Source organism: Microtus pennsylvanicus, chromosome 2, assembly GCF_037038515.1.
Source record: "Microtus pennsylvanicus isolate mMicPen1 chromosome 2, mMicPen1.hap1, whole genome shotgun sequence".
Lineage (NCBI taxonomy): Eukaryota > Metazoa > Chordata > Mammalia > Rodentia > Cricetidae > Microtus > Microtus pennsylvanicus.
Genome location: NC_134580.1, coordinates 17370662 through 17394912, shown reverse-complemented (window position 1 = coordinate 17394912; position 24251 = coordinate 17370662). Strand labels below are relative to the sequence as shown.

The following is a 24251-nucleotide window of genomic DNA, read 5'->3' as shown; positions in this document are numbered from 1 at the left end:
AAGGGCAAAGGCTACACCCACCAAACGCCTCTAATGGTCCAGCCTTCTGTCTCTGGGTAGAGAAAAAGGTGACAAGGGACACTGGCAAGTAAGACCCTCTTGGCTAGCCACAAGGCACTAGGCTGCCCCCACTGCCCAGCTGACAGAGGCTCAGCAGTAACCTGGAAGGCTACTCAGGCCCCCAAACTCTTCAGAGTCCCACCCTGGATCCCAGTCCAATAAACACAAGATATCCATTATATACCAAAACATTTAATTGAAATACCTGTATAAAAAATATGATTTTCAGACACACTTTTGAACTTAAACAACTCCCATCCCTGATGCCTACTCACATCAGGGTCACAAAAACACAGCTGCTAAAATAAATTAAGGGCTTGAGACTCTGTCCCCCACCCCAGCTTTCAGAGCCAGCAAGCAGACTGTACAAGGTCAATAATTTAAAACCCACCCCCCAGTGCAAAGGTGCCCAGGGTGGCAGGGTCCCCCACTTCCCTTAAATTAGCCACTGTACAAGTTCTTCCTCCTACAGACTTGTGAGCTGGGGACCTACTCCAGATGCAGGAAGCAGGATGGGTTCTGTGGGCTGCACAGCCACCCTAGACTGTCCTGTATACACCCCAGGGGCCTGGAGGAGGTGGCTGTTTGGAGGAAGTAACCTCAGCAAATAAATTAAACAATAAATAGCCCCAGCAGGGCAGGGGCGCCCTCCAGGGTGGTCACACCATAAATAAGAGACCCTGGCACGCCTAAGTTGCGTGCCTGGGGTGGCAGATGGGCTCCAGTGGCCCAGCCGTTGCATTGCTTGTGCAGACATGCCCAGACGAACACATGAGACTGGAGGGTGGAAGGTGGGCACCACAGAGGTGCTCCATGTCAGACACAGTTGGTCAGGAAGGCTGCCTCCAAGATGCAGCAGCAGGGTAGGGGTCTCTGGTTCAAGTATCCACCCAAGGCAGGCGGGACCTTGCTTAGCCCGCAGCCATCTTTGGACAGAAGAGCTCAAGAAAACCCAGGCCCTGTGGAGCAGCGTTCAAAAAGGCACTCAAAGCAAAGGAAACAGGCCCGGTGCCGAGAGCAAAGGTCACCAGGGGTCAGAGGTCACTGCTTTTGCAGGAGACATCCCAGGCAGAGAATGTTCATTCTGGGAGGGGGCTGGCTAGGCTGAGCCCAGGCCCCCAGTGTGGAGTTCAGGTTCCTCCTCCTCACAAGCTCTCACTGCTGGAAGTGGTGCTGGCTCCGTCATCAGTGTCCAGAGCACAGAGCCGAAGGTCACAGTTTTCTGGAACGCTCCCCTCTGTCCCCAGCATCCAGGGGTGGGCAGCAATTTGGTCCAGTGAGGGCCTCTCTGAGGGCCGCAGGGAGAGACACCACTCAATGAGCTGCTGGCACTCTGCAAAGAGAACAGGGGTCAGAGTCCTACCACCGCACTTCCCTGCTCACAACCCAGGTCTAGGCTATACAACACACACCTGGGGAGACCCTCCTCCGGAAAAACAGCCTGCCACGCAAGATTTCCTCGTCCTGCTCGAAGGGAATGTCCCCACACACCATGTCATAGAGCAGTACACCCAGAGACCACACAGTGGCAGAGCGTCCGTGATAGCGGTGATAGCGGATCCACTCTGGGGGGCTGTACACACGAGTGCCTAGGAGAAGAGTCGGGATTAGTAACAATTAAGACATATAATGGAAGCACGGACGCACACACTGGGCGCCCGCCCTCATTAGCTCGCAGCCTGCCTCCACTCTGGCCTCCCGAATCTTGCTTGTCATCACCCTGGAAAAACCCCAACACAGCAGCAGGCGGGGCTCAGGAAAGGAGGGACGTGGCGGGCAGGGGAGGGGCAGGAGTGAAAGGGAGGTGAAGGCCCACCCCCAACAGGCCCCACTGCAGGAGCACGTCACATGAGCTCCGGCTCCGGTTTCACAACAAACAGATACAAATGTAAGCTACAAGGAACCAGGGCGGGTGTTCCAGCTCCTCCCGCCCCGGCTTGACTGCTCAGCTCTGCGTGGCCAGGGAAAGGGAGGAGAGGAGCTCGGGAAGAGGAGGGGCGGGAGAGACGAGGAGGGAGGAGGCGTGGGGGAGCCCCGGCTTCCCCGCGCTCCGCAATGCGGGGATTTCTACTGCGGCGCCCCCGCGCTCCGCAAGCACGCACGCACGCGAGGGAGGCCCGCGAGCGCCCTCCCCGACACAGGGAGGGGCCAAGGCGCCGAGGCGGCTGGCTGTACCCTGCGTCACGCGCGCACCGCGGGTCTCCCTGGCTGCCACCCACCGTCCCCAGACCCTGCGCCCTAACACCGCAGAGGGCTACCCGGGTGTCCCCACTCGCCGCCCCCGCCCCGCCCCCACCCCCCGCAAGCCCGACGCGGCGCGCGGCCGCCCAACAGTCGCCGGAACGCTACACCACCCTGCTTACCGTCAAAGTCAGTGTAGACCGTGTCCTTGAGCAGCGCGCCCGAGCCGAAGTCGATGAGTTTCAGCTCGCCCGAGCGCAGGTCCACTAGCAGGTTCTCGTCCTTGATGTCGCGGTGCACAACCCCGCAACCGTGGCAGTGCCGCACAGCGGCGAGCACCTGCGCGAAGAAGCGGCGCGCCAGGGGCTCGTCCAGGGCACCGCGCTCCGTGATGAAGTCGAAGAGGTCCTGTGCGGGTTCCGGCCGCTCCAGCACCAGCAGGAAGCCGTCGGGCCGCTCGAACCAGTCCAGCAGGCGGATGACGCCGCGCGCGCCGCCCGCCGCGCCCACCTTGCGCAGCAGCACCACCTCCAGGGGCACGGCCACTCCGCCCTGGGGGACAAGGCGGTCAGCGGACAAAGCCAAGGCGGCCCGCGCCTGCCCGCACCCGCACTACCCGCACCCGCACACTTACGAGGCTGCCCCACTCGGTCACCCGCTCCTTCACCACGTGCTTCACGGCCACCTGCGGGGGGGAGGGCGACACGCGAGCGGTCAGCCGGGTGGCAGAGCGTGGCCAGCGACCACGCGGGTGCGCCTGGAGCCCCGACTCACCGGGAGTCCGTCGGCGATGCGGCTGCCCGCGTAGACCGTGCCGAAGCCCCCGCTGCCCAGCACGGCGCCCACCTGGTATACCTTCTCGAAGCTCTCCTTGTCCGCCTTGGCTGTGGGGGACACGCAATCCGGTTGGTGATGGCCCAAAGCCCCTCCAGCCATCGCCCCGGCCCCCTCCCCGGACCCCGCACGTACCTGGCTGCAGGATTTTCACCGGGAGGTGGTCCACGCCGCCAGGCCCGCAGAGATGCGCCAGGGAGCCGAACTTAGACAGCAGCATCGCGGGTGGCCTCGCGTGCGGTGCCGCCTCTGACCCGTCCGGCACGGACGCGGGAGGGCGGTCTTCCCGACCGCAGACAGCGCGGCGGATCCCGCGGCCCCGAGGCCGAGCGCTCAGCGAGGCAGCCGCGCGGCGCAGTTGCCCGGTGGCCGCGCGAAAGCGCGTAGACGGCAGCTGGCCGAGCGGCTCACACGCCCCGGCCGCCTCGCCCCGGGGTTTTGGACTACGGAGGTGCGTATCCTTCCGCGAAGGCGGGGCCGCCCGAGGCGCCGCCCCCTCCGCCCGAGGCTTGCTTTGCTGTGCTGCTCTAGTATCGCAAGGCGTTGCTGGGAAAGCCGGACGTTCCCTGTCGGTTTGTCAAGGGCCCGTGGCGCGCGGGGACGGCGACCCGTCCGGACTAGCTTGCCGTAGTAGAGTCGCGGAGGGGCACGGCGTACCGCGGCTACCCATACCACGCTCACTCGCCCTGCGCACGCGCAGCTCGCGCGCGGGCGGCGGCCCCTCTGCCTCGGGCAGCGCGGGCGGGGCCGCATAAGCCAATGAAAACCGAGGTTTTGAAAGGACACGGGGACCCAGCCAATGGCGACGCGGGGCGGGGCCTTCCGAGCCTCAACCCCCCCCCCTCCCGGCCGCGCAAAGGAAGGTCACTCTCCGGCTCCGCGAGTTACGCGTGTTCTTCCCCCGCTCTCCGTGGGCGTCCATTGCGCGTGGAGCACGAGGAGCCAGCTCCGTCAGAGAGACGGAAGTCCGGGAGGACACCCATGCGGAGGCCTTCGCTGACACTCGCCTTGTGTGCGTCACCCAGTGCTCGCGCGCCACGGTGCGCACGTGGCCCGCCGAGGGAGAAAGCGTCGCCCTCAGACCTTTCAGCCCAGCCCCACCTCCCTGTAGCACGCCTTGTGTTTGCCCATCATCTGAGCTCAGCCCTCATGCTCCTAGCTGGGTACCTAGGGTAGCCTGCCTAACCTCTAGATCCTCTGCCCTGGGGGCCTGCCCCTCCGCTTTACAGCAACCTGACAAAGTGTCCATCGGCTGCCCACAGCTACCAGTTGGGCTTCGTTGATGACTATCATGTCCTCAGTACCCTTCTGAGCAGTCCCCGTGCCCTTTTTAAGGCAGTGATGAAATTGGACTCTGCTGTTGTTGACCCCAGGCCAAGTCACTGGCCCAAGAGCAGCCCAGGACTTGGCGATGTCAGTGGTCATCTGCCAGTCTTAGCTGAATTGTGACTGGTTGAGAGCAGGGAACTAAACATATTTACCGTTGCTCCCCGGACGATAGATAGAAGTCTAAACAATTCAGCTGATATTCCTGGGGTAACTGGAGCCTGACCTCTCACTCCACTTGTCATTGTCCCTCATGTTACAGGCCACTCTGGAACCCTTCTGAGGTGCCACCTGTCTTGATCCAATCCAGGGCCCACCCAGTTTCCGTACACCTCCCCCCCCACACACACACACATGGGTCTCAAGTTCTTGGAGCTCCCTCTGGCTCTCCTCTGAAGAGCTTCCAGGCACTGACCATATCTGTCCAGAACACCTGCAGCACCTACCAGTAGGATTCACAGGGTGGAGAGTCTGCCTATGGATGCTTTCAAAGGACCAGCTAACCAACAGGACCTGTCCTTCTCCAGGCCAAGATAGTCTGGTTGTATTGGACCCCAGACTTTGGGACCGGGAGGAGAGGCAAAGAGTGTTCCAGAGCTCTCTGGGTCTAGGTGGATAGTAAATTCAATGGTAAAGAATGGCTGGGGTTCCCCCTGGTCCCTCTCTAGTGACCCCCCTACCCAGCATGTGAACATCTAAGCCAGTTCTCTCCAGATCATCCTGGTCTTCAGCTTGGCTAGTTCCTCATAAAGTCAGCCTTACAAGACCAGAACTGGGGAGGATCACCGCATCCCTGCTCCCTAAACTCCTGAGGGGTGCTCTAAACACCTTGAATTTCCTCAAACTACCAGCAATGAGGAACTGCTCCTCAAAGGTGCTCAGTCACCCATAGCTCCTCTCCCCTCACTTTGAAGGTAGGCTGAAGACCCCTCGCAGTCCTAGAGGGCCTGAGAAGAAGGAAGGAATCTGTGGAACAGAGAGCAGCCTTCTCCTCAGTTGGACTTTTATCTTTACTGTGTTGAAGAGCGATTGCTTTGTAGGCCTCTGTATGTGTGGAGGGCCCCAAACCTACTGAGCTCTGTGACGTATCAGGATAGACCCTGACCCTCACCCCCAGGAACCATAGGAGCCTTATCATAGTCCATTTGGCCTGAGGGAAGGTCCGGTAAGAGGCTTGATCTGAACAGCTACCCACACATCTGTTCTGGAGCGGCATTGAGAAATCCCTGTGTCACCAAATAATCCCGCCTCACCCTACCCCCTACCAGCAGTCTATCAAATGGAGGTTCTGTTGGGTCCTGTCTGTGGAGCCTCCTTCCTCTTTGCACGGGAGTCTATGCTCCCGCTAGACACAGCTGTTGGAAGCTGGACCTCAGGCCGTCCCTACTCTACAGGTTTCAACACCCCTAGCCAGTTCCTGTGCAGGGTACCAGTCCTCCGCCTGTTTTTTCCTGGTTCCTGGAAGGCCCATCCGGTAAGCCTTAAAAATAGCTCTGGGCCCCACAGGTCAGTTGTTCCATAGCTGGAGCACTCCAGATGAGAAGGGTCTTACTGCAGATACCCACGCCCAGCTCCTTGCCTTCCTACCACTCAAAGGCTGCCCTGGGTCCAGATCAGCGTGACACAGGTGCCCGCATCTGTTGGCCTTCCTCTCTTAACCAGGTGTTACTCAAGGAGGGGTCTGATGGAGCTGGATAGATTCTACCAGACAGTCTGTACCCTCTTTCTCACTCAGCCCCCCAGCCATCCTCTCCCCCATCTGCATGCAACCTTGGAAACAGCCATTCCTGCCCTGCAGTGGGCACAGACAGAATGCACAGCCAGCCCCACCGGGTCACTCTGTCCTGCTGGTGGGAGAGGCTATGCTGTTGCTGTGGTGACAAAATCCAGGCTGCCTTTCCTGGTAGGAAAGAAGAGGTGATGGACTGGACTGGAGCATGGTCAGGGCCGCAGCATGTGTGCACGTGCACACACACACACACACACACACGTCATCTGTATTTACAAACCCAGTCTCAAGTCATTGTCCTCAAAACAACATGCACACACAAACAAAAGCACAGTTCAGGCACTCTACAGATCTGTGATACTACAGAGGAGGGCGAGGTGGGGCACCTCCCACACTCTCCCCAAGCTGCTCTGGCCCCTCAGATGTCTCTGAGTCTTCACCTCCCTGTGGATCTCATCCACATCGAGTGTTCTTGCCAATGACAACCCATGTCTGACTGCCCCATTGGTAGGCCCTGGGTCTTCTTAATCCCTGACTGTCGTTGACGTCCCTCCATCCTGAGAGTCTCCCCACTTGCCCTTTGTTTACTACAGAGACCCGTAGCTCTATTCTCTCCTTCCCATCAACCATTGTCTCTGGTTCCTTTGCTCAGGCCAGGCCCAGTCCAGGCCTCTTTGGCCATCAGGGTTAGTCCTTTCCACAAACAGTTCCTGCTTGACCCTGAGCCACCTCTGACCTGGTTCCCCTGCAAGAGCTGATGACCCCCAACTGAGCAGGCTCCTCCTTAGCCCCCATCGCCTAGCCAGGCACTATCCCAAATAGGCACACCTGGCACCCATCTCACACCCCTGGCCCTAGCCCCAGATCTAGGCTTGGTGTTGTGCCAGGCCAACCTCTCCCTGAGCCTGGCCCTGGCCAGCTGATTAACCAACAAGGCCTGGCTGCCCACACTGTCAGGCCTGTGTCTGAGGCCAGGCCCCCAGGCTGGCTAGAGGCAGAGTTCTCAGTTTGAGGCAGGCAAGGCCCTTTCCCCTCTTGCCTCCACACTCCTTGGCAAATGTCTCCTGGATGAGGAGAAAAGCCAGAGGAGCCAGCCAGGATTTTGCAACATTTTGCCAAAGGCGTCCCTGGGTTGGGGAGGCCCAACAGGGTCGGAAACAGAACACCAGCCTGTGTGAACTCTGGCCCAGCCTCTGTGGCTGCCTCTTCCAACCTCATCCCAGAAGCTAATGGATACCCTTTCCCTCCCCAAGGGCCTGTCCTAAGCCCTCAACTCAGGCCCATACATCGTTGACAAATTGCAGCTCCCCCTTGGCATGGCTCTTGCTGCCACTCAGGAGCTTTTGCTCGTGTTCTGCTATAACCAGGGTACGCACACAGCCATACCCAACTGGCCTCAGCCCCTAGACTCAGCATTAAAAGACCCTGAAAAACAAAGAAGATGCCATGGGTACCCAGGCCTAAACCAGGTCTTCAACATCAATGAATGCTCTCTCTCATTCGCCCAAAGCAGTTCGCACTCTGTCCTCTGGTGAGCCTTGCAGGAAGTGATGATGGTGGATATAATGACATCAGCCCAGCCCATCTGGATCCAGCTGCCCAGAAAACTTCAGCACCTTTAGCCCTAACAAACTCAACTTGAGCTGGGGCTTATAGGTCCGTGTAGCAGGATGGTCTGGAAGGGTCCAGGCAGACTGGGCTAAAGGTCCTCCTCTTCACAAGGTCCTGGCTTGTAGCTAAACCCAGCTGCCCATACTCTCAGTGCTGGACCAAGTTTGCCTCCACCCCCATCTATCCTCAACCTCTTTCTAGCTCTCCTCTGAGGACCACCTTCAGAATCTCAGCCCGTGTACCACAGCCAAGGACCCACCCAGCACCCAAGCATTTCCTTGCCACTGATTGACCTACCCTTCCAGCTTCAGCCTCCCCACGCATAGAACAGGACTTCTGATGGCTGGTAAGCCCCTGTGAAATACTGCCCGTAGTGTCAAGTGGGTGCCCGGTGGGCACATAGCCTGGAATTTCATAACAGAGTCTCAAAACCAACATGGGTTGGTTTATGGTAGGGCTGTCATACCTTCCAAAAGCTACACTATATGAGGGACACCTTTGGGACAAATCCAACCATGTATGTGGTATAGAAATAGGAGTACCAGCCGGGCAGTAGTGGTGCACACCTTTAATCCCAGCACTCGGGAGGCAGAGACAGGTGGATCTCTGTGAGTTTGAGGTCAGCCTGATCTACAGAGATAGTTCCAGGACAGCCAGGGCTGTTACACAGAGAAACCCTGTCTTGAAAAGCAAAACAAAAGCAACAACGACAACAAAAGGAACAGGAATACCCATTCTCACTCCTCCTACTTCTCCTACCAGGTCCACACAGGTAGGCAAGTGCTTAGCTTAACTCCTGGTGGAAGACTCTTGTCCCCTTAGGATGCATAGGGGCCAGGAGAAATGTCCAGTTCAAGTGCGGTTATGACCTCAGAGATGCATGTTTAGTGAGCGTGTCTATCAGCTTGGCATGCTCCATGCTTCAAGTCAGCCTAGCACACTGATTTTGCGGGCTCTTCCTGCTACCTATACGTGCATGTGGTCAAAGAGAACAGCAGTCTTTGCTGGAATGAAGATATTGGGCTCCAGCACAAGCCTGTGGACAGCAGCGGGATCTACGGAGCTCTCAGTCAGGAGCATTTCTGCCAGGCGTGGCCTCTGCCCAAGAATAAATAGGGCTTGGAGAGAAAGAAGGCAGGACAGAAGACCGCTGCCAGTCAGATGTGAGTCAGCCTCCTCTGATAGTTGTGGGCGCAAAGCCACACAGAGTGGAGCTGGGAAGCCTAGGTACTCAGTCTCCATAGACCACCTTTAATGACTCAGAAATAGAGGAGGACTTAGTAAGTCCCCAATACCTGGGCATGAGAGGGGGGCAGGTGAGGTGTTGAGGAAAAAAGTATGGGCTCCAATTCTACTTGTAGAAAAAGAGGTAGAAAAATGTTGGCATGTCTTCAGCACCTGGAGGTATGTGTTGGTGTACCAGGTTGCCAGGAGCCTACCCTCACCTTCTCCTTTTATACCTGTGAGGATTGGACCCAGGTCTGCAGTAGGCAGGGTCTAGATCCTGGAAGCCACAGTGTGGATACAGAGCCAGCAAGGCCAGGTCTGGGCTCCAGGACTAGCCCATGAAACTGATGCTACCTCGGGCTGTGTCCTGTTGCTCTTTCCACCCTACCCTCTGGTTCAAAGGACGCTGATCTGGCTTTTGGGTGTCTACTGAGCCAGGTGCTATTGGGCACCGGGAGCATTCATATCCCAGGATGCCCCAGGAACAGAAGTGAGAGTGTCAGTGTCCATACCAGCTGGCCAGGTCTACAGAGGAGTGATGAACCCAAGCTGTGGCTCCCTCGTCTGGAACCCCTATAAGACTCTCAGACCCTTCCTGCGTCTACAAGTAGTTCTAGGTGAAAAACCAGGAGGGTCAGGAGCCACTAAAGGTGACAGGGCCAGGGCTGCTGAGACAGTCCTTTGAGTCTACTCTGGAAGCCAGCTGTACAAGAGTCAAAGAGACCCCCAGAGACCAGAGAAAGGCCTTGCCCTGTCCCCTATCTCTCTCTGGGCAGGGTTTCACAAACCCATCTTGACCCCGGGACTCTGAGGTGGCCTGGGCAGGGCATCTAGTTCAGAAGTGGCTAAGCTTTGTTCCGACCACAAGACTACTTCCCTATTCCTAGGAAATGACAGGGATGGCAGTGGGGGGAGGGGAATGCCCTGTTCTGTACATAGGTTGAGTTGGCTTTTGCCGAGGGGACGCCCCAACTCTTAGTCCATTCGCCATGAATTTCCAGGGATTGTTCTTACTCCCCCCACCCAAAGTAGATTGTGCTGGGGATCCTGGAGGAAGTAGGGAGTCCAGTTCTCCAGATCCCAATCAGAGGGGTCCAGTCTGGCCTGGCAGACACTCCAAAATGTCCCAATGGCTAGCCAGTCTGGATCAGCACCAAAGAACAGATGCACTTGGTGTACATTGGTCCCCAGATGGGCAATGGCTGTAGGCACTGTAGGCAGCACCCCCGTGTACTTTCATGGTTTGTGGGGTTCATGAACTTTCCTCTTTTTTTCCTGAGCATTCCCCAAGCTGGAGAGACCCACACATCACAACTGCCTCAGGGCCACCAGGCCCATGGCCACAACTTTCTGGCTTTTTAGCTTTGTCCCACCTCTCAGGAAGAAGATCCAGGGACCTTCGTCTGGGGTGGTCAAGGGTGCTCCATTCTCTGGGGCCTAGGGGACAGAGACCCAGGGGGAGGCTACACTCTATGTGCTTACCCATACCCATACCCAAGGGAGGCAGCTGAGTCCTCCTGGGATAGGGTAGGACTTTGTCATCACCCACTATGGGACCTGCCTCACAATGCTCAGGTTCCTGCCCCCGGTTCTGTACAAAGTCGTAATGGAGAGCTGGCTTGGGGGTTATGACATGGTGGAGTGGGCATGAAAACTGGGGTTGGAGGGTCCCCGGGAAGTTACACTCCTTATTTCCCTCCTAGGGACCAGGAGGCATGGGAAACCCAGAGGCTGAGTCAGGGCTCCGAACGGAAGGCATGGGAAGAATTCTTCACTTTCACTCTGGTGGGGTTCCCGCCCCGAGATCTCGTTCATTTCCCCCAACTCCACTCCACTCCCTACCCCCATCCACATTAGTGACCTACAGGCCCCAGTTCCTTCTCCTGCAGAACCCCCTCCAACTCCAACTCCAACTCCAACTTTCTCTTCCGACTTTAGTGATTCTTGAGCTCTTACTGGCTCCTTGGGGCTGTGGATGAGAGGCCACAGGTTGTCCGCAGTCCATCTACCTGTGCCCCCACTGCCCTCCCAGGTCTAGGCAGTCAGTCTCTCTATCTCCACAGGGCTCTGCTTGGCTTCCTGGGCTTAAGCCGCAAAGCTGAGCTGTGTTGGAGTAGCCGGGGTCCACGGTCGTCTCCTGGATCAGAGGCACAGTAGTATCAGCTGGCCGCACAGAGCCTGCCCGTGCCTCCCGCCTCACACCTGGCCATCCTGCCCTCTGAACACATCTGCTTTTCCGAACACATTCTGCTGTCCCTCAAATAGAGAAAAGTCAGCTGCAAGCAGGCAGGCTGTATGGGGGTAGTGGGAGGTGAAAGCTGATGGGGGTGGGGGCTGAAGCTGAGGGAGGGAAGAGATGAGCAGATAACCCACTAAGCCTGTCAACCATCACCAAGTTAAAGTTCTGGGGTCACCCAAAAATCTGTGGTTCAATCCTTTTGAAAGATTTGGGGACAAGGTTATGGCTGTGAGTTTCCTCAGCCAGGTTCAGGCCTGGGTTGTGTAAGAAGGGAATAGAGAAAAGCTCAGAGTTTCTCAGGATCTAGTGGGGCCAGGGATAGGAAATCTCTTGCCCATTGCCCTTTAATCCAGCCAACCACTCTTGCTAACCCCAAGTACCTGTCTAAGCACGGGTATACATCTATTAGGAAATAGTAGGGAGGTGGTCTAATTGGGGATAGGAGATCCCCAGAGCAGGGGACCAGCTTTCTGGTCCCCTGGGGGAAAAAACTGACAACCTAAGCAGATAGCCCCAGGTCCAGTATCCATTCCAAGGAGAGATTTATGGACCCCAGGGAATATGTCCAAAGGAGATCTCTACTGGCTCCTCTGTCTCTGCTCTCCGTAGGTCCCAGTCCCAGCCACACCCTTGCCTGGGTGTTCCCAGAGCCGCTTCAGCTTCCCTAGAGGCTGTGGGAGGGGAGCCGCTGACTCGTAGTTTCTGGGACGCAGTTTTGGGGTTTCGACCCGGCCCTGGTAACCTGCCCAAGTGAGCAACTTGGCTGCTTTTGGACCCTAGGCAGAGGATGCCCCATGGGCAGCAGTAAGAAGGTCATTCACTTGGTGCCATCCAGTCTGCTGTACTCAGCCAGCCCTCAGCTGACTCTCCTGCAGCCCAGCCCCGAGGCCCCACCACGGCTCTGTAACCGAGAGTCCTCCTCAGCTTTGTGAATCTCCTGCTCATAACCCTTCCCTGAATCCCTATTGTCTGAGGAGGGACTGCAGAAATTGGGCCTGGGTGCTCAGCTGTAGAATGGGTTTGCTGGGCGCCCCACCTACTTGTAGGACTTCAGAAGACATCTCCGGTGTCTGTAAGCAGATCCTGACCAGCTCTGGCATCTCAGCCCTTCCCAGCACCCAGAAGCACCTTTCACCTGCAGGACCTGGCTTGATGTTCCCTGCATGTCCTAGAACCTCAGCCAGGGCTTTGTCTCTTCCAGGGGCCATAAAGCCTAGCAAGGTGAGCTCGACAGGCCCTCAAGAGGGTGAATGCTGGATTGGAATGGCCTGGGGCCTATGGGAGTTGGCTCAGGCCCTGGTAGGGTCCTCCTAGGCCTTGGTAGCCTGTCAAAGGAATAGGCTTTTGACTGGCAGGAGGTAGGGAGGGACAATAGGACCCATACATTTAAGACCTACACACCGGTTCTTCTTGACATCTTCTTGATTATTGTTTATAGGTGGGGAAACTGAGGCTCGAGAAAGCAAAGTGGCTGGCCTCAAGATAGTCATAAGGGAGCCTGGGTATATGGCCATTCTCAGGTTTGGTCCAGGCCCACAAAGGCTGTGCTGGAGGAGCAGGGCCCCTGGCCCCTCACAGTTCACTGTGCTAGGTATGGCTGCTGATCAGGTAGGAACCCAGAAGCTGGGGGCAAGGGCTAGTTGAAATGGTCGAGCTAGCTTCAGTAGGGGTGAGGAAACCTCAGCCAGGTCTGCCCTTTGGAAATCTTGCTTGGTTAAATACAGTCTCTCAGAAGAGGTGATTTAGTGACCTGTCCAGAAGGTGTGGAGCCCCTTAGTGACACCTGGACAAGACCAGCATGAAGCCAACTGGCCACTGGGGTCAAAGGAATGAGGAGCAGGGCAGCCGTCAGACCAGCCTTTCCACAGCCAGCTCAAGGGCTTAGAGTGTTGGCTGGCTTCTCAGGGCTGAGGTTAGGATGGGCAGGGCCAGGGATGGGGCTAGAGTCTGTCTTTCAACACCCAGGGACGCAGTCCAGGTTTGGCCTCCTGGTGAGGTTGCCTTTCCCCGGCTCTGCTGTGTCCTTTGTGCTTCTGACCTACGAAGAAGGGTGGAGTGCGCACTTGGGTGCTGTCCAGTCCACCTATTCCTCTCTATATCTTAGCCTTCGAGGCTCAACTGTACCTGCTCTGCCACTCCCAGCTGAGCCAACACCCCCAGCAGGTGGCCATCTGATGGAGGTAATGCCCATGACGCAGGCCAGGGCCTCTGTCCTGCCTGCCTCCTGGCTGGGCCCCAGTGCACATGTCCACGTGAGCAAGCAAAGGCGTAAGCACACACACACACACACACACACACACACACACACACACACAGTCACCAGTCAGACCGGTTCTGCACCATCAGCCCGGCCTCTGTAAAGTTCACATTGGCATAAAGCTCACGCACTAAATGCCCTGAGTTCATATACTCACCATGCCCAGCCCCCAGCACATGCCCTAGAGATGTTCAGCCTCAGCTTTTCTTACTGGTGAGCCAGATAGTGCGGCTTAACGCAAGGATTTTGTGAGACTGGGCATGAGGAGATACGTTGAAGCTGAGCTGATTCTGGAGATGTATGGAGACCCCGCCCCCACCCCATGTGGCGGAGCTGGCACTTACCTGCCATTTCACAACTTACCTCATGAGGGACCCTTGCAGACATGGAGGATGCCAGCTGGGCTCTGCTTCACCGAGTCCAGGCCACTGGGTCTAGGAAAGGACTGCCACAGCCCTGGTGTGTGGAGTAGGCTGGCAGGGCATCAGCCCCAGATGAACCCCAATGGGCAGCTATCGGTTCATTCCTTAGCCATGGGCTAGCTGATTGGAAGACTCCGTCATCATCCTGATGTTCCCCCAGACCAGAATCAGAGTCTTGCTTCTCTGTTCCCCAGGCCTACTATGATCACACTCCCTTCTGTCTCCAGGATCACTAAGACACCCTGAGGGAGACTCTGGGGCTACAGAGGGGTGCATTTGTGCTTGCGAATGGGACCTGCATGAGTCTGGGGTACGCATCAGGATGTGTGAGGATGTGGGGACGTGCTGCATATGCCCTGACCTGTGCGGACTTGGGGACACTGGGTGGTGATGAGGATGGAAGGGCAGAGGGCAGCATGCGAGGGGGAGGGGAGGGAAGAGTATAGGTGGGGGTCAAGGTTCGTGGAGGTCTCAGGGAATTAAATGCACACAGAGACTTATTGCCGAGGTGATGTGGGCGCATGCTGAGAGGTGAGAATACTGTGGACAGTGGTGAGGGGTCACAGGGCAGAGATGGAGGTGGGGCGGTATGGATGGGCTGGTGGGGCAGGACTAGCCAGGATGCTTGGGGACACAATGGGCCCTTGTCCCATGCCGGGCTCCAGGCGCCCTGAGCAAACACACGCCCTGTTCTCCCTGCACACTGTGTCCCCAACTGGCCGTGGCTTGGGGCCAGGGGGAAAGTAGCCTGGCCAGGACACGTGCCGAGCTTGTCCCTGTGGCCTCCACAGAGCCCTCTACATAGCACCCAGGAGTCCCTTGTGCCGGGTGCACAACATAGCCAGTCTCCGCTGCCTCGCTGCATCCTGTCATTTCTGGAGCCCTGTGGAAAACGGGCCTTGGACCTCCACTCTACACTGGCTGTCCTCTCTGGCCCTGGGGACCCAACTGCAGTCTTTTGCCGTCCCTGGATGCTTTCCTTGTGAAGGAGGCCAAACTTGCCAGGTCTGGCTCCAATCCCTGCTGAGGCCCCTCCTAGGCACTAGCCCTCTCTGGACAGTGACTAGCTGCAGCAATAGCTTTGCCAGACATCCTGCCCACACCCAACTCTCCCATGGCCTGGCCCAGATCTATTCTATGACAGGGTGGCTGGGTCCCCAACACGCACTGAAAAGGTCCCTGGTCAGGACTAGGAGTCAGGAAGGACAGGGATGGAATCCTCCCACAGAGGCCCGAGCCAGGGGTAGGAAAAGTTACCTCTCACTGAGTTTCTAAACGGGGCTGGAAGGGGTCCAGTGCTGATGTGGCTAGTGGCAGGGCTGCTCTCCAGAGCTGAGCTAGCTAGAGAGGGTGCTCCAGAGTTACCTACATCCCTTGGCACGTCTCTAGCGCCGGTAAGATGAGTTAGTGGCTAAAAGCGCCTGCTATGTAAACCTGATGGCCTAAGTCTGGTACCTGCAGCCTGCAATGGAAGGAGAGATCATCTCCCAAAAGCTGGTCTCTAACTTCCATATACATGTCATGGTAGCCGTGAACTCTTAATCAAATAAAATCTCTCTCTCTCTCTCTCTCTCTCTCTCTCTCTCTCTCTCTCTCTCTCTCTCACACACACACACACACACACACACACACACACAACCAATTTAATTAAAAACAACAACAAATAAAAAGCCAAATGAACCAGGCAATAGTGGCATGTGCCTTTAATTCCAGCACTCAGGAGACAGAGGCAGGCAGATCTCTGGTGAGTTCGAGGCCAGTCTGGCCTATAAGCGCTAGTTCCAGGACAAGCTCCAAACCTACAGAAAACCCCTGTCTCAAGAAGCTTCTCTTTGGGACAGGATTGACCACTTGCCCCTCCCCACATTGGATGCCTAGATTCTTCTGGGGGCAGGATGTACTAGGTACTAGGTACTCTGCTGGGCCCATAGGATGGCAAGAGAGCCCCTGTCACCCAGCCAGTGTCCCAGTACCCAGCCACCCTGGTCCTACACGACACTTGGTTCAGAGGCTGAATAGTATCGGCACTGGGACCCAGAACTGGTTGGGTATAGACTTTCTAGCTGACTGAAGAGTGAACGATGGGAGGGCTGAGATTCCCCGCTCCTTCCCTCTTGGTGTTAGGATGCCATATGGTCATGCTGAGGATGGGGTTCAGAAACCAGAGCTGGAGACTGAGGTTGTGACAGCCTCATATCCAGGGGAGCAGGGGTCAAATCCCAGGCCAGGCCAGAAGAGCAACTAAAAACCCTCTGTTAAAGGGATGTCCCTCAGCTGTCATCTGCTGCAGGGAGGGACTCTTGATGTAGCAGGCCAGTACCCCACCTTGGCCAGACAAACAGTGAGATTGGCGGGGCCTAGGAGCCACGGAAACTGGATTCCTAGGAAGTCCTTGTGCACACGTGTACGGAGGCAAGATGTAGCTCACAGGCCTACAGCAACCACCTGCATCTAGACCAGCCTCAATTTAGAGCCACACTGAGCCTAGCCATTATCACCAAGTAAGGCCTGTACCCACATTCCACTGGCCACCCAAATCTTCAACCCTGTCCATTCTGCATCTCCAGCTGAGAGTCAGCCATGGACCACAGTCAGGGCCTAGACTGTTCTGGGCCAGAGTGTCTCCTCACCTACAGGTCAGTTGGGAGGACCTGGTCCTGACCCAGTTTGATTTCGGGGAGAGTCAACATCTCAGGCCCAGGGATATTACACCAAGCACCTCAGCTGGTGGAGGGAGCTGTAGGGTAGCAGGGCAGGAAGTGTCTTCTAAGCAGGACAGTATCTCCTGGTAATAGTCCATCTGCTTTCCCCATGGCCCTGGCCTTGAACTCACAGAGATCCACATGCATCTGCCTCCTGAGTGCTGGAATTAAAGATATGTGCCACCATGCTTGGTCACAGCCTATCCTGTGGGCTAAGGGCAGGGGAGTGGATTCTGAGCAGGCCCTGGGCCTCCTTCCTCTGAGATGCAGTAGGCAGTAGGGACAGTGGAGTGAGGCCAATGACCAACCCCAGGAGGCTTTGGGCATGAGTCAAGCTTGGAGAGAGAGATCTGGAAAAATCTGCCTGCCTAAGGGTAACTGGTGAGTGCCAAGGTGAGCCTGAGATGTGTGGTAACTGAAAACCCAGGGGAGGTGGAGCCCCCCTGAGTCAAGGTGCCTATTAGAAACCATTGAGCTTCAAGTCCATGGCAACGGAGGTGGGCAAAGGTATCTTTAAGAATGCATGAACACTGGGGTTAGGGTGTTGCTGGGGGCCAAGAGCTTGTTAGCATGCACAAGGACTTCAGTTTGATCTCCAGCACCACACAAGCAAACACACATGTTTCAATGCTTACACTGTTAAATGTCTCAGGTCATCGGTAGAGCCAGGGACCTGAGCTGCCTGACAAACCTGCCCTATAGAAGAATAGGTGTTAAAGGGTTCCTGACTTTCTTCTATGGCTCACGACCCACGCGAGGCCATAGTTTCCACTTCTTTAGGCTACTTACGGCCACCCCTTCCACGAGGGGTCAAGTTCAAGCTTGCATTGCAGGCAGCCCCACTTCAACCTACTTCCCTTCACCCAGCATCTAGCTCTTCTCCCCAACCTTTGGCCTTATGGGATCTAGCAAGTGATGGAAATTCACATTCCCCAAATTCAAGGTCCCTTGCTCAAGAATTAGGGAAAAGTGATGCTAAAGGTATTAAAATACACGGATTTTTTTTCAATAATTCCAACTTGCCACATTTTCTACCATACAATGTTATTCTGAATGAAGAAAAATTTAAGATTGATTTTTACCCCCCTGGAAGTACTGGGGAATCAAACTCTAAACAATCTGCCTGGTAGGCGAGCACTCAACCACCGAGCAACACTACCCGTGCCCCCCCACTTTGTTTATGAAACAGGATCTCAGTTTGTAGCCTTTGCAGTCTGTGGGACGTTCGGTCCCCAAATGCGTGATGCTGAAAGATGGATGAGTCCCAAGGCATGGCCCTCAAGGACGGGGGCTTTGCCTTGATGCCCCTGTCGTGGGGTTGGCGCCTCCTGCTCCTGCTCATTGACTTCTGTCTCTTCGTCCCTGTCCTTTTCTACCTGCTGTCTCCTCTCCTTTGTCTCTCGCTGTGCTCTGCATTCTACCATGGGATAATGGGAAGAAAGTCCTCACCGGATTCCCACCCCCCTAAGTCCCTGGCTTTTAGAGCTATGAGCCGCTTCAGCCTGTGAATGACCAGATCTCAGGAACTGTGCTGTAACTACACAGAACAGAGGGGCCCACAGGAACTTGTGATCAGCCATCTGAGTAACGGCAGCCGCCCTGTGTTTCACGCTTGCCACCCTTTGCCATTTCCATTTTCTCTCCGCAGCCATCCCTGCGGGTATGGAGTGGCATCTGACCGTAGGTTTAGGATGGAAGTGCCATGCCTTTCCTGCCCCCTTCCTGCCCCCACCCCAGCTCAGACTGTGTTTATTCTAGTGCCCCCACCACCGCCAAGTCTGTGCTCTTGCAGTTCTTGCAGCTGGGCTTGGCTGGAGAAACCCCACTTGTACCTTCTGTGCCAACCTTCCCCTCCCAAACTCTAGCATCCCATCCTGGCCACCCTTTCCTGTGAGTGTCCCTAGCAGGATCCCTCTCCAGGCACTGCTTCCCCACCAGGGTTACAAACCCACTATCTCTTTGTTGACAGGTCTCTGTAGACCACCAGCGGTGGGACTCCAGGCAGAGCAAGCTCCTCACCAAGTGTGTGTGTCAGGCTAGCTTCCATACTGCCTCTGTGGCCAGCACAGTCCCTGGATCTTCCCTCCAGGCCCCGCCTTCCTTGGTGGACCTAGGACTCCAGTCTGGGTCTCTATCTCATGAGAACCATCACATTGGTTTCTTAGACAGGGCCTCTCACCAAGACCCAGGACTCATTTAAGCTAGGTTGGGCGGCTGCTAAGCGGTAAGAATCCTCCTGTCTCTGCCACCCATGTGCTACATTAGAAGCAGGCACTACCACACCCATTTTTTTCCCATGGATGCTGGGAGGTAGAGTTCAGTTCCTCATGCTTTCACACCGAGCTTATTAGTAGCTGATCCACGTTTCAATCCCCTCCCTGCTCCTTTCTCCCTCTGCTCACAGCCGAGTCTTTGATGCGGTTTGGGGGAGTTCTCCCTCTGCCCTCCTGAGGACATATCCTTTGTTTGCCCATCTACTCCAGAATCTTCTACACCACCCTCCTTGCTGACCCAATGATAGGTCCAGCTTGGCTCATGAGCCATCACTAGGTTTTGTTCTTGCCACTCTGTCTTTTCTACCTGAGCTGTCAGGCTAAGGTCAGTGTCGCGTTCTACTTCAACACTGTAGGACTGACTTGTTGGACCCAACATCCATTCATAATCGCAGTTTCTAAGTGGGTTGGAGTCCCAGCTATGGTTTAGCTGCCTCCCTCCATCTTGGAGTGCCCACAGGTGAAAACCTGGGGTCTGGTTGGGCTGTGATGCTCTGAGGGTCTACAAAGGACCTCTTTGGTGTCACAGAACCCAAGGATGGGATGACGGACAAATCCTCAAAGCAGCCTTTGCCTCCAAAGCACTCTGCAGTCTTCACATGTACACACCTTCTGGCGCTATCCCTGTGGGTTACTGCTGGCTATCAGCGTGGGGGCTGTATGTTCTGGGGTTCTGGATGTTCACACTACAGAGGCCCCTGGGTTGAGGTCATTACTTTGGTGTGCTGACAACTATTTTCTCAGTTCTGTGAGGAAGCGGAGAGACTCAGGACTCTAGCGGAGAGAACAGCATTGAGGCTGAGCTGGGTGTGGGACTTGAAAAAGTGGTATGGAGGGGACTCAGGTCTAAAGTGACTTATTCTCTCTCTCTCTCCACACACACACACACACACGCACACGCACACACACACGCACATGCACACACATCTGCCAGCCTGCATGGGGCTTACTGTAGCCATGAACAGCTGCAGCTTTGTGTCTTCAGAAACAGGAGGCGGTGGCCTCAGCGACTCCAGACTCGCAGGCGCTGCCCGCAGCCTCAGAGTTAACGTGGTAGGGCATCTTGGGCGATTTCTTGTTTCCCACACATGGCTTCTGCTACCTGGGGGCTCCATTAAGGGGCTGGGGTTTGCAGTGAGGAGCTGTGGCAGGGCGGGTAGGGGGTCACATTCCCGCACACACAGCCATTCATTCGGTCTCTCAACCTCTCATTCACGCCCATTCATTCACTCACTCAACTCTCGTTCTCTCACGTTCATTCATCATTTGTTCACCCTGCTCATTCACTCATTTATTCACTTACCCTCATTCACTCATTCGCTAACACGTGCGTTCGCTCATCACTCCTTCATTCATTCACCCTCTCCTCTCCTCCTTCAGTCATTCAGTCATTCACTTATTCATTCATTCATTCTCCACTCATTTGCCCTGGTCAGGAAATTCTCTTTTCGTGGGCGCTAACTCTGGCTAAGAGACCCCTTTCCTGATGTTGTGCTAACCCAACTGGCATGTCCAGAAGGGACTCCATGGTTTCCTCTTGCCGAATACCTGCCACAGGGGATGGTTCTGCCTTCCCTTCCTTTTATCAAATAGGTTTCTGGCCTTTGTGCTCAATCTGCATACAAATCCTTGGACTTTGGAAAGATCAGGAGGGGTGATGCTCCTGAGGTCAGGACTCTTAGGGGTCATAGCGGATACCATTTAAGCATCTACTCTCTGTCTGGCCTAGTGTGGCTAATGAGTCCCCTTGACAAGAAAACGAGGGACACTGACCTGAAGGGGGCCTTGAGTAATGGGGAGAAGGCTGTAGGACATTCAAAAACCACAGAGGCGTTAGATACAGGGACCACAACACAAGGTTAGCACCATGGATGTTGCATCTGGACCATAAGTCCCTTGACCTAGGTGGCAGCAGGTTTCCCTGCAGTTCTCCCGCTCTGAACAAGGGTATTATTTCCTGAGCTGTTCTGTGCCAGATAGCGCCAAGGTCACTAGGTCTAAACTACCCTCCTTCACCTCCATATGACCTCCTGGTTTTATCTTGACCTTATAAAAAAATCCCACCCCCAGCTCCACCAGTCTCAGCCTTCCAGCCTCAAGCCAACCACCTGAAGTGAAAGCGGCCTAGCTTCAACCTCCACCCAAGGGCTCCCTCCTTTCATCCTGCAGCATTGAGGTATGAGAGGGTGGGGGCATCAGCCAGACTACCCCACCCCACCTCAGATCCTCACATCCTCACTGGTGATGTAACTCAACCCTCACCCGGACATAGCACAAGAGGTGTTGCATGGCTGAGCTGGACATAAGGACAAAGAAGTCAGTGAGTGGAAGGGCAGCATCTGGGATCCTTCCTAGGCAGGTTGGAGAGCCATCCCCTTGGCAGTCAGGTCACACAACATTGCTGGCCCAGCTTCTGCCGTGCCAGGCACCACACAGTGCCTCCCAGCTGTCTGACCAGGGTGACTCTGACAGGGGCCCAGCGCTGCAGGGAAGACCTGCGATCTCTTGCCTCCCCGGGTAGGTACTGTTAGAGTTGAGAGCACCTGCTCTCGGGCCAGGTGGAGGAGGGACTGCTGAGTGATGGCAAGTGACTTGCCCGTGCTTTTGTGTTTGTGTGTATGTGTGTGTACACGAACATGCCTGTGCTGTGTAAGTGCAGAAGTGGAGAAGCTAAGCGTGCCTGGGTTGGTGTATGGTGTTGGGACATGTCTGACACGTGAATGCGCACTTGCTCATGCAGCAACGGGATAACCAATGACTAGCAAACAGCGTGTGGACTGTCACCTAGTGCTGGCATGGGTAACCGGAACACATGGCCACTGATCCAGGACCAGGACCTCTCTGGCCTTCAGTGTGTGTTTGTGTTTCTTGGGCTTTTGGCTACTTTGGTCTCCTGCCTCCTGTATAGCTCACCCCAACTTCCCACCCCCACCCCCATTTTCCAGTCTTTCTCTGTGAGACTGCCCTATGTTGGAGTATTCTTGCTTTATTTAGTTCATAGACTGCCCTTAGAGGCACCCTTGGCTAAGGGACCTAACAGGAACACACACACAAACACACTCACACACTCACACACACACTGAAGGCTTGTGGCTGGTCTCTCAGTGGGCTTCCCTCAGGGTCTGGTGGCTCATGGATCAAGAGGCTGGCTGTGCCTGTCAGGTTCACGGCTATGTATAAGTTGGACAGTGGGCTCTGTGAGATACCTACCCCTCTGAAGGAGAGTGCTATCTCCATACTGCAAGCTTTGGCAGGCAGCTTCGCCTGAGTACCAGCCAGAGGGATGGACCAAGAGAGGATGGACAAGGGAGCAGCTGATGACTGGCAGAAGCTATGAGAATTGGCGGAAGCTGGGGCAAGTGGCCTGCGGGTGGCCTGGCAGGTCCTGGAAATCCTGGCTTCCTGTTTTTCCAACAAAGGACCTCTGTCCCCCCAGGAAGGCCACTGGCCGGAGGTAACTTTTCCGTAAACAGGGCTGTTTTCTTCTTTTCCTCTCTACACAATACTAGAATCCCCAAGTCCCCCGCCCTGACGCCTGTCACCACCAGTCACCAGGCCTAGGCAGACGGAGAGGAGAAGACTAGCAAGTATGCCAAACAGTCACCCTTTACCAGGGAACTGGGCAAGGGTTCACAGTTTGCCTGGCATGGTGAGGAGGAGGACACAGAACAGGCATTCAGAGGTACCTGCTCTACAGGGCAGGTGGAGGCTGGACCAGCTTTGGGGTGAACTGAAATGGTTGAACCTATGCTCCTTAGGGCTTGGTGAGACTCAGTGACCCTCCTGGCCTGACTTAGCAGTTTCCAGAGCAGGAAACCAGGGTTGGGTCTGTGTGGTGGGCAGTGCCCTGGAAAGTGGCAGCAGATTTAGGCCCGTCCTTCAGGCAGGTTTCCCTTTAGGCCACTTGTCAGTTGCTTCATAGATGAAGAGCAAGAGGTCCAGAAAGTACCCCACTGTGCCAAAGTCCCTGATGGCGTAAACCCAGGGGCAAAGGAAGCCAGACCAGTTCTAGGCTCTGATAACAGAGATGAATACAGGCTCCCTGCCCCGACTGTGGGTGGACCCTGAAGGAGTCCAGGGACAGAGTCTTTCTGGAGGCAAGATGAGGTGGGGGGGTGCCCTCTCCATGTGCCTGGCTCTGGAGGAGCCAAGAGTGGGCAAGGTGCCCAGTGGACGATTCTGAGGCACAGTGTGCGGTGTGTGTGGGTGATTGTATGCAGCCCAGCGGCAGGCGCCTGAATGGGCCTGTGTAAGGGGCTCGGAGGCTATTTATAGCGGCTCTTGCAGGGAGAGTGCACTATTAATAGTTAGGGCCTAGGGTGAGTGGAAAATGTGCCTGTCCCTGCTGTCCAGGCGGTGGGGGTGGGGCCTTCGCTGCTGGAGACACGCGAGGCTGGTACTAGCCCCCCCCCTCAGGCAGCCCAAAAGGGCCACTGTTATCTGGACAGCAGCTGAGCCAAGGATTTGTGGCTTACCTAAGGCTGAAGCACATCCCGTTCTCCTCCACACTTCACCTGAGGGTTGCTGGGTGTGGGTCAGGGGGACCCGGAACCACCAGACTCGGTGGGGCAATGGGGAGGGTCTATGTCACAGAGATGGCATTTTCCTGCAGGGAATCTGTGTGGCGATCTCTTTGCCATAGATTGCACTTCTGGAAGCTCAAGAAGGTATCTTGGCAGTAAACAGGCGACCCCTAGGAGGATGTTGGCAGCTCTCAACTATAAGAGTGGCTTCCCTGGGCTCTGGCTCAGGGGGATACAGCCCTGGATTGCTTTTGAAACTTGAAGAACAGGGATGTAGCAAGAGACATTTAGATTAATAATAAAAGAAGCCATTGGGGTCTGCGAGATCGCTAAGCAGGGAAACAGATTTGCTGTCAAGACTGAGGAGCTGAGTTCAATGTTCGGGACCCACATGATGGAAGGAGAGAACTGACTCCCCACGTGCTGTCCTCTGACTTCCACATACCCACCCACCCACCCACCCACCCACCCACCCACCCACCCCTTCCTACCCCACCACCATATAAATAAAAACAAGGAAGAAGAGGAGGAGGAAGAAGCAACAGCAGGAGCAGCAGCCAATGGCAGGAAGATTGTAACCCTTCCCCGACTTGGGCTACAGCTAACAAAACGGAAGCGAAGAGGGAAAAGCCCTGGATCTAGGAATGCGGGAAAAGGTGGACACTATGTTAACGACCTATGAATGAAGGACTATCCTGGCAGGAGGCCTTTGGGCCCTGGATCTGGCCCAGCACTTCAGCCCACTTCCACTCTCGGAAGTGCCTTTTCTCTTTTTCTCTTTCTTATAATAAATCCTCTGTTCCTATCACGATCCACGTGATCCTGCTCCCAATGCTTTGTCCTGGGGCACGGGAAGCCGGGAATCTC

The 24251-nt window shown here is 55.8% G+C and overlaps 1 protein-coding gene across 1 annotated transcript; it reads right to left on the bottom strand.

Moving 5' to 3' along the window:
- Positions 1 to 232: 232 nt before the first annotated feature.
- On the bottom strand, positions 233 to 3616 carry Pim3 (Pim-3 proto-oncogene, serine/threonine kinase). The gene is made up of 6 exons (XM_075960279.1): positions 3211 to 3616; positions 3016 to 3125; positions 2876 to 2926; positions 2424 to 2793; positions 1473 to 1649; positions 233 to 1393 (listed from the first exon to the last, which is right to left on the bottom strand). Exons 1-6 carry the CDS (start codon positions 3293 to 3295, stop codon positions 1206 to 1208), a joined length of 981 nt encoding a protein of 326 aa, XP_075816394.1. The 5' UTR covers positions 3296 to 3616; the 3' UTR covers positions 233 to 1205.
- Positions 3617 to 24251: the final 20635 nt, after the last annotated feature.

Bases quoted from the DNA above. Each gene is read 5' to 3' on its own strand.
- Pim3 (XM_075960279.1), bottom strand. From the start codon at position 3,295: ATGCTGCTGTCTAAGTTCGGCTCCCTGGCGCATCTCTGCGGGCCTGGC. The intron at 3,126-3,210 runs GTACGTGCGGGG...TGTCCCCCACAG, and splicing joins GGTGAAAATCCTGCAGCCAG to CCAAGGCGGACAAGGAGAGC. The intron at 1,394-1,472 runs GTGTGTGTTGTA...TTCTCTTTGCAG, and splicing joins CCGGAGGAGGGTCTCCCCAG to AGTGCCAGCAGCTCATTGAG.